We start from the raw sequence: 14,787 nt of genomic DNA on the forward strand, positions 1-14,787 counted from the left end.
AGACTCTTTTCTCGTCTCTCATCCTATATTTATCTTCTTTTTTTGTCAGGCATTACTACCAAGAACCTTAAGAAATGAAAACTAAGATAAAGCCAACCACATCCTGGGCTACATCCAAAGCAGTGTGACCAGAAGGCTGAGGGAGGTGATTCTGTGGCTCAGCTCTCATGAGACCCCACCAGCAGTGTACATGTACAAATCTATCACTCAGAAACAGACAGGAACTATATTCTACAATCTTAAAGGGCAGCAAAACCAGTAACAGATTAAAAAGATAGAATAAAAATCATTTTGCCTATAGTACTCTAGATAAAAGCCATTATCAGAGAACCAAGCAAACAAGAAAAGGCTAAGGGACATGCTTGCCTCTAAAAATATTACATTATATCACTCAAATATTTTCTGTCCCTGAAATTATTAATTTTAATAATCAAATACACAAACTAATTTCAAAAACAGGCTAAGATAGGAATCCTAAAGGTATTCATATTTAATTTTAACAACCTCAGTGCCCAAAACATGTTAAGAAAACATCATAGAAAGTTTAGGTTCAAGTTTCCAATACAGCTTAACTGACTTAAACCTGAGTCTAGGTCTTTGATTTTCATTGGAAGTTTTAATTCCTATACAACTTACAGACTTATAAAAGATGTAGCCTAAATTAACTTTGAATAAAGCATTTTCAACCTTCAAAATATCACTAAAGATATATATAGAGAGATAAAAAATATAAATTAACGTGAAATTGATCTAAATGATAAAGCAAATTACATACCACAGATTCCATATCATGTAGTGTTATTGGCTTCTGAAGCATCATCTTGTAAAAAGGACGAATAAAAAAGGCTTTAAAGAAGAAGAAATAAATTGAACAGATATAACTTAGAATACAAAACAGGCACAATATTAATCTGAATATCACATTACATAAGATAGATACTAACCATCCAAAAGTTTGCCATGGTAAACAGCCATTCCAGCTACACGACCTATAAACTTGAAATAAGAGAGATGATCTTCATTGCAAAGTCCAGAGTTTGGATTGATCTGCAGAGTATAGTTATCTCTGAAGTTGAAGGAGGAAGCAGGGAAGAAAAAGAAAAACAAAATGTTGTACTACTGGAACAGGCTCACATTTGAAGATCTGAAAGACATCACTAGTTAAATCAGTTATTGCTTTTCATGATGATATCTAATATTGAACAACACTCAATACAAGTCTGTTAGCATTTCAGAAACAACCATGAGCTACCTTTGTAAGTTAGAGATATACCAAAGAGAAGGGATTAACTCCCAGAAATTTTAAAGTAGCCAGACTAATATTCTCTGCATTTGTGGTTAAATACTGCCTCTTCTGTAAGCAGGAGATGGTTGCAAGCACATGCTTGTCCATGCAAAAATGACATGGCTAATGTCTTAAAAAAAAAAAGTAAAAATACAAGTACAGTCTCCACATTACACTTCTGTCAAACAACCAGGTGCAGACTATTGCAGTTATTATCAGCTAAGCCCTCCCACACCATGGGGCGGGGGGGAGCAAGAATCCCATTTTTAAAGAAGGTGTGAGAAATACAATTGATCTGCTTTTTTTAAAGTTTTCATGTCTTCCAGACTGGTATTACTTACGTAGCTGAATATTCAAACAATCCATAATAAGGATTAAACATTTCTTTAGAGAGAAGGAAGAACCATTCCCTGGCCACTCCTCCATAGTCTAAACCTTTTTCACCATCAAATTCAATCCAAAGTCTTGCTTTAAGGAAATCTGCTCTCTTTACAGCTATAATTCTTCTATAAGAATCTTCAAGAATTGTTGTGCGATGAATTTTCATTTCAAACCTATTTGGAATATCACTCTAAAAAAGAGAATATGAAAACACAGAACAATAAAACAAATACCAGCATCTTTTAGTTTTGCAGAGTATGCAAATTCTGTACACAGACATAGAGGGCACAGAAACCCATTCCTTATATAACTTGGAAACAGAACAGAATATGATTGAAAAGAGGCTCATTTACCTAAAATTCAATTAGCAAAGAGAATTTCAGAATTTTCAAAAACTAACTTCTGTTTCATGCTAAGAAAATACCGTTAAAGTAAGTTCTTACTAGTAACAGCACATGGGCAGTTGCTCTGCATACAGCAAGACATGGAGTCTCTTCTGACACTGAACATTCATCATATTACACACTTGAAAAACAGTTCACAGTTGACACATAAAATTATCTGGAACCATTTTACCTGACTTATTTCACTTTCTAGTTCAATATTCTAACTATGAGCCTAGATGTTCCATTTTCTTACTTAAGACAAAATTGACAGTCGTATTTAATTCTTAAATTACCACAATTATATTGTGGCAGAGCTCTCTATCAATTCTCAGATTAAGATATTGACATTTGAATGAATGCCAATCTTGCTCGATTAGGAACAAAAAAACTGAGGTGCATATATAATTGTGTGCAATTTACATGTCAGCTCAAAATGCATAGGGAGACTTGGCAGGTAAAAGGTGAAGCATGGATCTAAACTCAAAGGCTGTTATTACCTATGTAAAATAACTCCCAAGGATGCAAAATTTGACTGCACTTGTGCAGAGACTCATTGTTATCTGGCTGTCCAGATGCTATTTACAGTCTTTTATGCTAGATGTTATAAATACACCTGGCACTGCCACTTCAAACTAGACTTTGGAAACGAGATTCATAAACTTCAGATTTTAAGGCTATAACAATTTATTGCAGTCATCCAGCCTGATCATGATGACAGTAGAGATTTCTATATAAACAGACTAAAATCTATGCTGAGAACTTTGCATATTCTGAGTTTCAAAAACTATTCTATGCTCGATCAGTGATTTCCAAACTTTTCTGTTGCCAGTCTTACTGTCAGGTTCATGACTTTTAACCTTTGAGAATTTCTATTTTTCAATTAGATTGCCTGCAGTCTCATCAGTGCATAAAGTCACAAACCTTGCTGTTAGATTAAATGCTAATTGTTACCAAGTTGGTGCTTCACAAATCTATTTGTGATCAGACAGTAAATTTACCTTCACTGTAACCTAAGCCTTTCCTTGTTTAGGTGCCTAAGTTTCATAACCTTCTGCTGGATTCCTACTGATGACTAACCTGTTTCTTCAATTTCTTTCTGAAGAATTCATACTTCCGCTTGTAGTCCCTGGAGTAAGGCACAGCCTTGGGGGGCAAAAAAAGAAAAAAGTCTAGTGTATCTTGTGGAACACAGACAGCCCATTTAAATTCTGAGATAACAGGAATACGTGTTTTACTGAGTGGCAGGGGAGACTTCCAATTTATAAACACCTGGGATGAAAAGCACTTCTCTGTTCAGATCAGATGCACAGAATTTATCCTGTAGCTCACCATTAGCTGATGTAACTGCCTGAGAGCCCCGAGTGGCCCAGATCAAAGTGACCAAAATGCCTTTGGTGACGTACATAACACGTAGTCTTTCCCTGCTGTATCATGAGAGACCTGGCTACAAACACCTCTATTTTCCATGGACAGAGAGGTTGTTTACACACGCAGGCTATTAATAAACACAGATATCAGCTGAACACTAAAACCCATCTATAATTATAATGCAGACCATCTTTGCAATTAGTTCTGGTAATTTTGCACTTCAGATTAAGTATCAAGGCTAGATAATTATTTTTCAGTTGAAAATTAATTTCATTCCTTTTTAAGTGATTTCTTTTTTTCTTCTTTTTTTCTCAAGTTTACTTCATTAATTGAGCTAGTGTGGATAGAAAATACATAAACTTTCTCACCCACTTCAAAGCCCTCCCCCCAGTCTAAAAGGAAATTTTCTTACTACCATGGGAACTGCTTTTCCTCTTTTGCATTTAAAAATAGTTTCCCCAGAAAGCCTTCTAAACAATCTTTAAAAAGAAATAAAAACGCTTTGTTCAAAAACCTTGGAAATTTCACTTTCTAGACTGACTGATAGATGACAGGAGTTTGTTTGGATTCCATTAAAAGTATTTCTGAAAAATACAAAAATCTACATTAGGAAAGCTTACTGGTCCAGTTATTGCCACATTCTGCAGTCGAGGATCCTCCCATTGTGTTCTCTTTGTATCTGTAAGACATTTCTTAATTAGTACCATTAATTTAAATAATGTTCACAAATAAAATTATGAGTAGGGAAGAATACTACATTGTACATACTATGGTTTATGAAGAATATTCTTCCATCTGTGTGAGTTCTCTCTTCCCACCCTGGCTGTAAAAAGACAACATTTTCATTACAAATTTTTATTAAATTTTTATTCTAAGTTTCTGATCATAGTATTTGCATAGAAGTCAACATGATCTGCAGCTGTGGGCATTCCCCCTCCACCTACCGTCAGCACTGGAATTGAAAACAGAGTATTTTTTGTAGGAAAAAAGCAGGTTGCATTTTTTGATGTGCAGATTTCAACAGTGCTAATTTAAATAGTTAAATTATTTAATCTGCAAAGCAAGTACAGAATGGTTTACTTACTGGTAATGGGCCCAGGTCTACTGGATCTAGGGAAGTCTTTCTCCTTGGATGAGCAGAAATTTTCAGTCTTGGATCTTCCTTTGAAAAGAAAACAAGCAGCATGTTAAAATCCTTTTGTTGTCTTGTTTTGCTTTTCTTTTTTTTGTCTTTATTAATGGTTTTGTAAAGAATATGCATTTTCCTTTCCCTTTCACCTGGCAATAACACTGACTTACTCTTGAGATGCTAAAGCCCATTAATAGCACTGCCGAGTGGTGTGCAGTGCCACTCTGTGGAACTGCAGCTGCACAGCTCCCTCATCCTTACAGTAGTCAGTTGCACCTGGTCCACTTTGCTAAGTATTCACAAAAATCTGTGTTGTGCCCTGTGGTAAATTCAGGGTAACGGATTTCCTGTTGAAGGTATGTTTACAGAATTCATTTCTGTTAACAGCTTCTATAAGCTATCGCAGCTCCACAATGCCATTCAGGAGGTGCTTTACATCTGCAAAGCAGATTCCTGTTTTCTTCCTTCTAAGCTAAACTTTCAAGTACTAACACAGTTAGCAAAACTGATCATCTTCTACTCATGACATGTACTATTACTTGGCATTTTTATTACATATCACTCAGACTCACACAGAATATTCTGGGCTGGAAGGGATCCATAAGGATCATGGAGTCCAACTCTTGAGTGCATGGCCCATATAGGGATTGAACTCCCCACCTTGGCTTTATTAGCACCATGCTCTGACCATGCTCCTGAACACACAGACACAGCTACCTTGGCACTAAGGAAACATACAGAAGCTTGCTGAAAGCAGCAAAGTTTGAACTCGAGAGGAACAAGAATTTTAGCTCATGAGAGCAGTTTTCCATTACCCATGTTGTGGTTTTGGTGTTGTGGTCAATAAAGAATGGTCTCCCATTGGGTGCATGTCGGACTTCCCAGCCTTTAGGGAGACATCCTTGCTCCATTTCAGGCTGCTGCTGAGAAGACTGTTGTGATGAATCACTTGATGTTGCTTGTGGCTGTCTTCCTACAGAAGTACTTTGTGCAGCTGACACCTGACTTGTTTCCACAGCAATCTATGGTAAATGACCAAAAAAAAATTCTATCAACTCAAAGTCCTGTAAAGCAATATATTTTTTCTATTAACCTACATCTTTGACTCATGAAAGCAGATTCATAAAGCAAGTGTCTGACAGTACATACATTTGTTTAGTCTAATATCAACAACATGGACTAACAACCACTGATTGTGTTGAAGGTTTAAAGAAGTCTTCCAGCCTTTTCAGTCAGCTATCACTCTCAAGAAGGCTTCCTTGGTACATTCACAGTAGAGTGACTTGCCATAAATATTACTGTTTCCACTCTCTATGCAATCTCTCAGGTATTTTACACGATACTTGACCAGTTTATGCCTTTTGCATGTTCTATTTCAAAGCCAACTTCACTTCTATTACTCGAGATGTTTAAAAGGTTCAGTGAATACAAACATCACTAGGTTGAAGACAGAGAGTACCTGTACAACTGGTTTTATCCAGGTAGTGGTTCTAGAATTGTGGTCTATATAATATGACCTTCCTTTCTCATCCTGTCGTTCTTCCCAGCCTGGGGGTAATCCAGATGAAGTAGGCAGTAACTAAATATTAGCGAAAACAGATGAAAAACAATTAAGGAAACGATGAAACTTACTGTGAAAAGGTTTTCCTCTGTCAAATTAAAACAACAGAACTATAATCCAGAAGGTTCATGATTTTTATGAACTGGATAAAACAGACAAAAAGTATTTAAGTCCTTACTGAATCGTATGAAGTAACAGATTTTTATTTGTTCATTTATACAACATTCAAACTCCTTATGTTAAAGGATTTATTTATAGACCTGCTTTAGGCATGGCTGATCCAGCCTAGTACTTCTGGCTATGAGTTCATAGTTTGCAGTGTCACCATGATAACATAATGGAATGTGGCATAGCTTTTAATTAGAAGTAAACAATTATAAGGCAAACAATTTGAAAAATTACTATCATCAGGGCAAGACTACTTCCTTCTGCAGGCTATGCATCAAGCTAATGCTAAACAAAGCTGAAACATGAAAGCTTTACAGCTGAACTAGACCCATAATTGCCATTTTGTCAGGACAGCTGCTGGACAAGGAAGGCCAAATCTCACTTGAAATGTCAGCACCTAACACAGCTAAAAGCCTGTGTTTTTTGAAAAATGACTTACCACTGGATGTGCAGGCTGCTCTTCAAGTCTGTATGTTTGCAGACTATCTCTTCTGCTGGAACGGTTCTTGAAGGAGTGGAGAGGAATGACACATTAGCTAGTACTGCAGCTTGAAGGATGGCAGCAAACAGTGGTTATTGCACTTCCAGCTATTACAGTTTCCTGAGCAAAGTGTTGCATTTGTTTTGCAACATGATTTAATATATTTTTGAAACTCTTGTTTTAATACTGCTAGAAACGTTAAGTTCACAGTGTCTATTATAATTTTAAGACAGAATGACAGAGGCTTGTGAAAGTTCAGAAAACCCAAGCAATAGCTGTTTTGGCATGTAAAACATTAGAGTTAATTACAAATAGTGACATTAGAATTTTACAATTATAGTTACTGTAGAAGTATAGAACTTACTGTGTTATCTTGTCAGTAAAGTCTGTGATACATCAGCGCTAACACAACTTTTCAGAGAGTAGATTAAGTCAATAATGAAAAGATATGAGAGTCTGAGATGAGCAATTCAATCCCTGGACTTTGCAAAAGTGTCCACCTTCCTGCCTAAAGCCACATCTAGATCTTATTTGCTCCAATTAAGCAACTGTATCTCATTTTGCTCCAGAATTTCCATGACTATTTGAAGGATTTTTCCCTATCCACATACTTTTAGAGCACTTCAAAGAAAAAGCATGATGAAGTTAGAATTTTTTTGTTTGGTGGTGAGGTGGGATGTAATGGAGGTGAAGGAAGACTGTCATTCTAGCTGACTCTTGCAAATCATTTGAACATCTGCCTCTTTCTTTGCTCAGGCCACCCAAGCAAGCTGAAATAACAGTTTTCTTGCTATCAGATGCTGAATAGAGATCAAGTCAAGTCTTGCTATTCTCACTTGACTGTTTCCAGCAACACTAATGATACATTTGTACAAACTTGGATAAACATTGTCAATTCCAAATTTATATTTGGAAGGGCATTCCTAACACCACAAAAACTAATTTGGTATTGATTTTTTCAATACCAAAATCTAACAGACTACATGGCCTGGGTCACCTCTATAGGCTTTCCTCAATGGACAGTGGATTTCTCACATCACATATCAGGTTACAAGACTGTTTGTGGAGCTCGAGTTTCACACGACAGCTGAGCTTATTTAATTGCTTGCTACCACCAAAAAGAAAAGTTTCACCCTGGCTACATATTCCTGCTGCTTCCCTTTGCCACTGTAGCATTTGTTAGATGACCTAGTATGCTGTTTCATCTTGCTAAAACTGCAAAAAAAGAGTTGGGGAAAAGAAAATAGTTTTCTGCTGGGTTAGCAAACTGAACAGACTCACCCAAGAGGTCAGGCAAGTTTCACAACTGACACAAGGGCTGTGGAGCTGTGGGTGAGCAAGCTCCCGTTTTCACTGCGATGGAAGCAGCCCAATCATCAAACCTTATCCCAATATTCACAATGTAAAATGGTCTATCTTAAAATCTGTTCTAGTGGAAAAAGTAACTCACATAGCCAAACTCCCTTAGAAATAAGTTTTCAGGATACAGACAGCTTTTTTCATTTGTAATTTTCAGCACTCTATGACACTGGACTAAGAGGTAGATTTTCAGACTAAAAAATAGTTCATGCAAGTATGTTTTTACCTCAGGCAGAAATCCATAAAAGCAAAGTATAGAGGAAGAAAATGCTTGCTTAGATGGGATTCTACAGTAAAAAGGCTATTCCTCAAGTCTCTGCATTCGAGATGAAATTAAAAATATAATTCTTAAATGAAGCATTTATGGATCTAATTCTATTAATAGTAGCACTTTTGTGCAAAATATTGTAGATGTTTCTACATTAGAACAATGAGAAAAGTAACTTACAGTATAGGCTGTTGACTGGCCAGCAGCTGAACTTCCAGAGGTAGTAAGTCTGTTACTCAATTCTTCTGCAAGGTGAGTCTGTATATCACAACTACTCTGCGAGAGAGGTATTTGAACATTCTGACTGCTATACATTGTTGCCTCATCTTCAGTTATAATTTCCCAGCTCTTTAAGATGAAAATAAAGGGAAAACAATTTTAAAAAGTAGTTCCAAGTTACAATTAGTTAAGACAAGCTTTTTGAGTAGACCAAATTAAAAAATCATTGCACTTCAGAAACACTTCAAGATCTCTTTTTTTACCTCGGGGGAATCTCTGTTGTCTGTGTTTTCTGTATCCTCTGATATCTGTCGCCGGTGAGTGAACACGTGCTGAGCCTCCAGCTGCACACTGCCCAGGTCTGCAGCAGCCACGCTGTCCCTGGTGAGGCAGAGTGGGAGAAGTCAGCAAACAGCAGCCAGAGTTTATCTTTCAACAGTAAGCCAGGCTAACAGCAAAAACATACACCACAGTCATTTTGGCAGAAGAAAAAGAAACAGTCTGGAGTATATAAATTAATGCAAACTGTTTAAAATGAATAAGCATTCATGTCAATGTGAAGTGTAAGCTGAGGAACCAGGTAGCATTCCAGGGGAAAAAAAAAAACAACAACAAAAAAAAAAAAGGCAGACCATTTAACAGAGTCCCTGATGGGAAAAAAAACCAGGCTGAAAACTGAAAAATTATTTCTTTTCCATTACTATAGTTGTTATCTCTCCAAATGCAATCAATTTCTACTAGCCAGTGACTGCTGCATGTGGTCTTGAAAGCTAAGCTAAGGATAGCTGTCTTCTAATTATCAAGCTGTTCACTTTTTATTTCTCCTTGCTTTCAATGTAACCAGCATGAACTACACTAGCTAATATAAGATTTGAATTTTCAGGCTAAAAGACGTACTGTGCAGTTGGTCTTTTCCACTGTGTTCTTCTGAATTCATGATTGACATAGTAGGTCCTGCCGAGGATGTCTTGCCTTTCTTCCCAGCCTGCAGGCAGTGGAGGAGATTCCTGCTGCTGCTGTTGCGGCTGGCTAGCAGCCTCTGGTTGGTCCAATATAATCCAGCCAGGCTAAGAGACATAATATAACTACCTTTAATACTACAGATGTTGAAAAACATCTCAATTTATCAAGCCACTCCCCCTTTTAAAGTGTAGTTCCATTACATCTTAAGCCAGTAAATTTGACTCTGGTTTTAGTGTGTTTGTTTCTGAAAAAAAGACATATTATGCATGCAGAAATCTTATTTTTAACTCAAGTTTCTTAAACATATTAGTACCAGTAGTTACTAAATCCAGGAAAATAAAGAGCATTCACAGAATACATTAAAAACTTAAATACTGTCATTTCATACATATGCTGGGAATGTATGGGGCAGATGAACACACCCTTTTGCAGCAAAGTTTAATTACAGCAAAGGTGATAATGCTGAATAGAGTTAAGTCTGGAAAAGAAATCCATTAGTCTACATTGGATGTCCTTACGAAAGATTACATCTATAAAGTAGGTAAGATCAAAATATCCCTACTGGAGAGAGCTGAAACTCTAAAACCAGAGAGATGTGTCTGACTGGGGTCAAACAACATTAAACAGTAACTACAACAGAAACTTAAACACTTTAAATTGTATGCAAGATACAAGCAATCATTTTCAACTGCTTTGTTTCTAGAACACTATTTATAGCTTAGTGATTCCTAACATTCATTTTTCAAGAATAAATACATTTTTCCCACCTCTAATTCTTCAGCCTGTTCTGTGGTTTCTTCTTCAGACCCATTGTTTTTAGGTAAGTATGTCATTTTTAATCTAAGGTGGCCTTTAACTCTTGATTTATGGCTGCAGAAGAGAAAATAAAATGATCTTACTGTGCACTTGTAAAATAAAATAGCAAAAAAAAACACTGCTAGAGGACCACAAACTCACCTTTTTATCATCTACAATGAATAAGTTCTATAATGGCATTAAGTCTTCAGAATACAGTAAGTATTTAAAACAATGCTAACTTTTTAGTAGAACATCAATATCTTAGAAATGGCTACTCAAAGTTCTTCGATGGAAACAGAAAAATTTAGACAATATTGATGTATTTACAACTAATTACATAAGAGCATTGTTTAGATATGAAAGTTAGAATTTCCATGTGGTATTTACTAACCTTCTTGGATGAAGAACAAAATCCTTAAATGTATATGGTCTCTCCATGCTTGGATTTTCTGTCTGGAATAAGAATTTTTTTCAAGAAAAATCTTTATCAAGCACTTGAAACTAAAGAAAACTACCAGAAATTTACAATTATTTTCTTTGAAGGCCTTATAACATTTTAAAACTTAAATTTCAGGCTCAGGTAAAGCAACGGCAATAGCAGCTTTAATCTTAGCAATAAGGCCAATACTCTGGTTCAAGAAAAAACCATTAGCTTTCAATGTCTATAAACTTGCTTTTTATGTTCCTTTTTCACATAAACAAAAGAGGGTAAGTAGGAAATAGAGCTAGTGTTGCTTTGGTCACATTTTTTCTAGTTTTTGTATTTCTTTTGCAGAGTGCATAATTAGTTTTAAAGACATGTCACCAAGAACATTGAAAGAAATAAGCTTTTTAATTTTCTTCTGAAATCTTAAAACATCAGCAGATACTAACAGATTTATCAGAAACTGTCTTAAAGACAGGATAGCAACCATGGCAAACCCTTCCCAAGAGCAGTTGTAATGCTTGCATTCTGTAATATACATAGACTTTAAAGAAAATACTTTAAGACACAACGAAAATAACAATCTCTTCTTAAAGACTGTAAATCTATGAAAAAGCTAAAGGCACTCCAGTATCTAAAAACAAGGTAACCTACATTGTTTTTTAAATATCAGCACAGAAAAACCCCTAACAGATCCACAAAATAAAACTAAGAACCCACAGAGCAGGAGATTTTAATCACTTTATTATCAGTACGTTAACTTCCTAAGATGACTAATACAGTGCACACAGAAATATTTTTTCCTTTCATAGTCTTAAAAACAAATAAAAAATACAAACCGGTAACTGATAAAGAGGAATATCCACTTGTCCAAGAAAATCATCTCGAGTCTGCAGAAAACAAAAACAAACACCACAAAAAGTTGAAAGCTGCAAAGTGTTTTAAAGACATTGTTCCTATGCCCTGAGAGCACAGCAATGCTTGCTACAAACCTGAAGGTACTTTTAAATTATAGCCAATAACTTGTTCTGTACAGAACAAGTTCCGATTGACCCAGCACTCAGTCTTGGACAGTTCTGCCTTCCTCAAAATGAAGTTTGAGGGAGCTGGAGGTGGAGATTTAGACTGCTTACTAAATTATATAGACTAATGTTAATCAAACAGGGGAGTTGTTCAGCATCAGGACTGAGATTGTCAGCATCCTCAGTAGAAACAGTCCTAAAGGAGCCTCCTCCCAGGAGCACCCAACAATTTCCATGAACCTAGGCAGCTATTTAAAATAGGCATGTAAAAACAATCTTTTCTTTTCCAAATAATACAGCTACTGTCAAATATAACATGAAGCAAAAGTAAGTTTGATCAGTTGTAAGTGCTTTGGAAGTTCCAGCAATTCCAGGGGTCCTAAGCTTGGCATGAAAATGTTAGAACTATGAAAAAATACCTTTTGTTTACACATATTGCAGAGTTTAGTTTTAACAACTTCTGCCTGAAAGATTTTGCTGTGACTTGGATGTCTGGACTGTCCAACTAGGACCAGACTATGAATGCAGCAGCTGTCAGATCAGGGCAGGCACTGAAAATACACTGTATCACTGCACACCTGACTTTCGATCAGGGATTTTTGCTTGCCAAAGAAATTGCAATTTCAGTAATCTACATGGGTAATTTCAGTATTCACCAATAATCCCTACCAGCAGTACTTGACTTCTTGCTGGATTACTGGAACATGTGCCAAGTTGCTTCGAATTAATTTGTGATTTGAAAACCCTTGCAAACCTCCACAAAAGCAGAAAAATGTATAATAAAGGTCATTTAACATGAAGAAATGGCAGTGCCTGTGTAATAAACTCAGGCATGAAATTTTTTGAAGGTATGTTATTATGAGCTTATGGCTTTTTGAAAAAAAAAAAAGCCACATTGTAACAAGACTACACTTCCTTGCACAGACTGAGTAAGGAGCTGTAAAAGTCTTCAAGTGTGGCTTGTGCATTCTCTGAAATTCTAGGCTTCCTGATTTTTCTAGCTAACAAAAGATTGGGTGCCTATTCTTTCCTAAATCTGTTGGTGTACCACAAGCTTTTACTCAAACTCATCACCCCAAAACTTTAATGGTGTTTGTCCATAGAACTTCTCACCACAAGGCTCTGCATCTTGATGACATCTATTCCCTTCACCTCAGGGCAAAACCACGTGTTTCAACTTTCTTCTGGAAAACTTATATTAGCTTTCAACTGGAAATCTTTTACCATATTGAAACTCCAGTCCAATTCTATCTATTTCTTGTTCCCTCTGGCATTGAAGTACAGGTATTTCTTGAAGCAGTTATTTTTGCCTTAATAATTCTTTTACCCTTAGCTCTGTTGTCCTTAGTTCATCCATTTAATCTTTAAATCATACGTGTATATGGAGAATCAGTGTCTCACATGTGCCTCTAATTTTTACACCTGCAAAAGGCACAACTAGATCACAGAGTTTGTCATAGGTGATAAAATGCTAGAAATTTACATATGTCACTTCAAATTCAGTTTGCAGCGTGGAGGTCACATTCAGATCTGAAGAGGACAGAAGTGAAAATATGTATTACATACCCACCCTTTTAGTCTATATACTCATTTGAGATAGAAAGCTACAACAGGTTTCACACCTGAAGAGTCAGAGGCTTCCCTGAACTATTGAAGGAAAACTTTCTGTGCTATTACAGACCACAGGTTTCTGGAAAAAAATAGCTATCATTTTTGCCTATGAGGTTCTTTTTAAAATGGCACAGCACATACCTTAGATATGTTAAAAGGCTTAGTATTTGTAAAGTTCTTGGCAATCCTCAAGTGGAACATGCCTTCCAAATAAATTATTGGAATGTGGGACAAAAGTTTGCTCTATTTTAGAAAACCTCAGAACATTGTGTTTGTTACCAGCACAATGTGAGTACAGGCTCCTGTTATTCAATTTATTATTCTGCTGCCTTCCTGCTATTTTTAGCAGAGTTAGCCTCAATAACCAACTCTAACAGTACTTTCTCCTCCAGCTAGAAAGCAAAACCCTCAGTGGAGATTTTTGTTGACCTCCAAACAACTAACACATAAATCAGAGAGCAGGAATGATCTCCAGCAATGTGCCCCACTCTGACAAGCTGACTAACTGCCTTCGAAGAGGTGCCAAAGCAGCTTCGCAACAGACATCACACACATGAACAACTAAATGCCAGTGGAGCTGAAACTGTTTGGATCTCTGTTTCATGAGAGCAGGCAACACACACAAGTGGGTCAGTTGTTCTTGTCAGCTTCTAATTTCTTAACAGCCAGAGAATTCAAACTTTCTGCTTGCCAAACCGTAAGTGCACAAACCTCAATTAATGATATACTGCACTAACAGAGAGGCCTTGTATTTTACTGATTCACTGGTTTAGTCTATAGAAAGTTATTAAAAACAGGTGAGGACAGACAGCTGCTGTACACAATACATTTAAAGAACTCCAGTGCAATGCCAAAGCATTTAAAGAAAAGCACCAAAAGAAAGTAATTCTGTTCAAAACTCATTTTCATCTGTTTTATGAATATATCCTTAATAGGTTTTAACAGTTAAGGCTTTGGACTTTCAGCAATTACCTTCAGAAATTGACTTAGATTTTAAACAGGCATGCTTATCTGACTGACCCATGTTTAACAGCAGTACTGAGAACATAAACCATCATTTATCAGGTTTGAAAACAGATAACTGAATTTAATGCCTTTCTTAATTGCTGTATTCACCACACAGCCTTTTGAAACAGATCTTGCATAAGACCAGTGTGTTGAAATAACAAGTATTTTCTCTACTAGTTTTTGTGACAAATGTTTAGTGGTATTAGTGCATGAATTAGAATCCAGCATACTCCCAGTCTTTTTCTGGCTGAACAGGCAGCTAGTTGTGCACAGGTTGGTTTCTGCACAGAAATCTACAGCTGCATGGCAAAACAAGAAAGCATACAGCTTTTATTGGAGGGAACATAAGTATCAAT

General features: G+C 36.4%; 1 protein-coding gene across 3 annotated transcripts in view; it reads right to left on the bottom strand.

Annotated features, from left to right (window-relative positions):
• NEDD4 (NEDD4 E3 ubiquitin protein ligase) overlaps nucleotides 1-14,787 on the bottom strand; it is a 50,540-nt gene that overhangs the window by 7,356 nt on the left and 28,397 nt on the right. For all 3 annotated transcript variants that reach the window (XM_085070699.1, XM_085070698.1, XM_085070697.1), the window contains 16 exons: nucleotides 11,630-11,680; nucleotides 10,758-10,819; nucleotides 10,336-10,438; nucleotides 9,503-9,672; nucleotides 8,869-8,986; nucleotides 8,567-8,734; nucleotides 6,718-6,783; nucleotides 6,009-6,128; nucleotides 5,365-5,571; nucleotides 4,505-4,582; nucleotides 4,189-4,243; nucleotides 4,041-4,099; nucleotides 3,130-3,195; nucleotides 1,627-1,856; nucleotides 945-1,066; nucleotides 776-846 (listed from right to left, as the gene is read on the bottom strand). In XM_085070699.1, coding sequence (XP_084926825.1) covers nucleotides 776-846; nucleotides 945-1,066; nucleotides 1,627-1,856; nucleotides 3,130-3,195; nucleotides 4,041-4,099; nucleotides 4,189-4,243; nucleotides 4,505-4,582; nucleotides 5,365-5,571; nucleotides 6,009-6,128; nucleotides 6,718-6,783; nucleotides 8,567-8,734; nucleotides 8,869-8,986; nucleotides 9,503-9,672; nucleotides 10,336-10,438; nucleotides 10,758-10,819; nucleotides 11,630-11,680 — 1,746 coding nt within the window. The remainder of the gene's footprint in view (nucleotides 1-775; nucleotides 847-944; nucleotides 1,067-1,626; nucleotides 1,857-3,129; nucleotides 3,196-4,040; nucleotides 4,100-4,188; nucleotides 4,244-4,504; nucleotides 4,583-5,364; nucleotides 5,572-6,008; nucleotides 6,129-6,717; nucleotides 6,784-8,566; nucleotides 8,735-8,868; nucleotides 8,987-9,502; nucleotides 9,673-10,335; nucleotides 10,439-10,757; nucleotides 10,820-11,629; nucleotides 11,681-14,787) is intronic.

This window comes from Lichenostomus cassidix, chromosome 10 (assembly GCF_008360975.1).
Source record: "Lichenostomus cassidix isolate B80296 chromosome 10, HeHo_3.0, whole genome shotgun sequence".
In the NCBI taxonomy this organism is placed as follows: Eukaryota; Metazoa; Chordata; class Aves; order Passeriformes; family Meliphagidae; genus Lichenostomus; species Lichenostomus cassidix.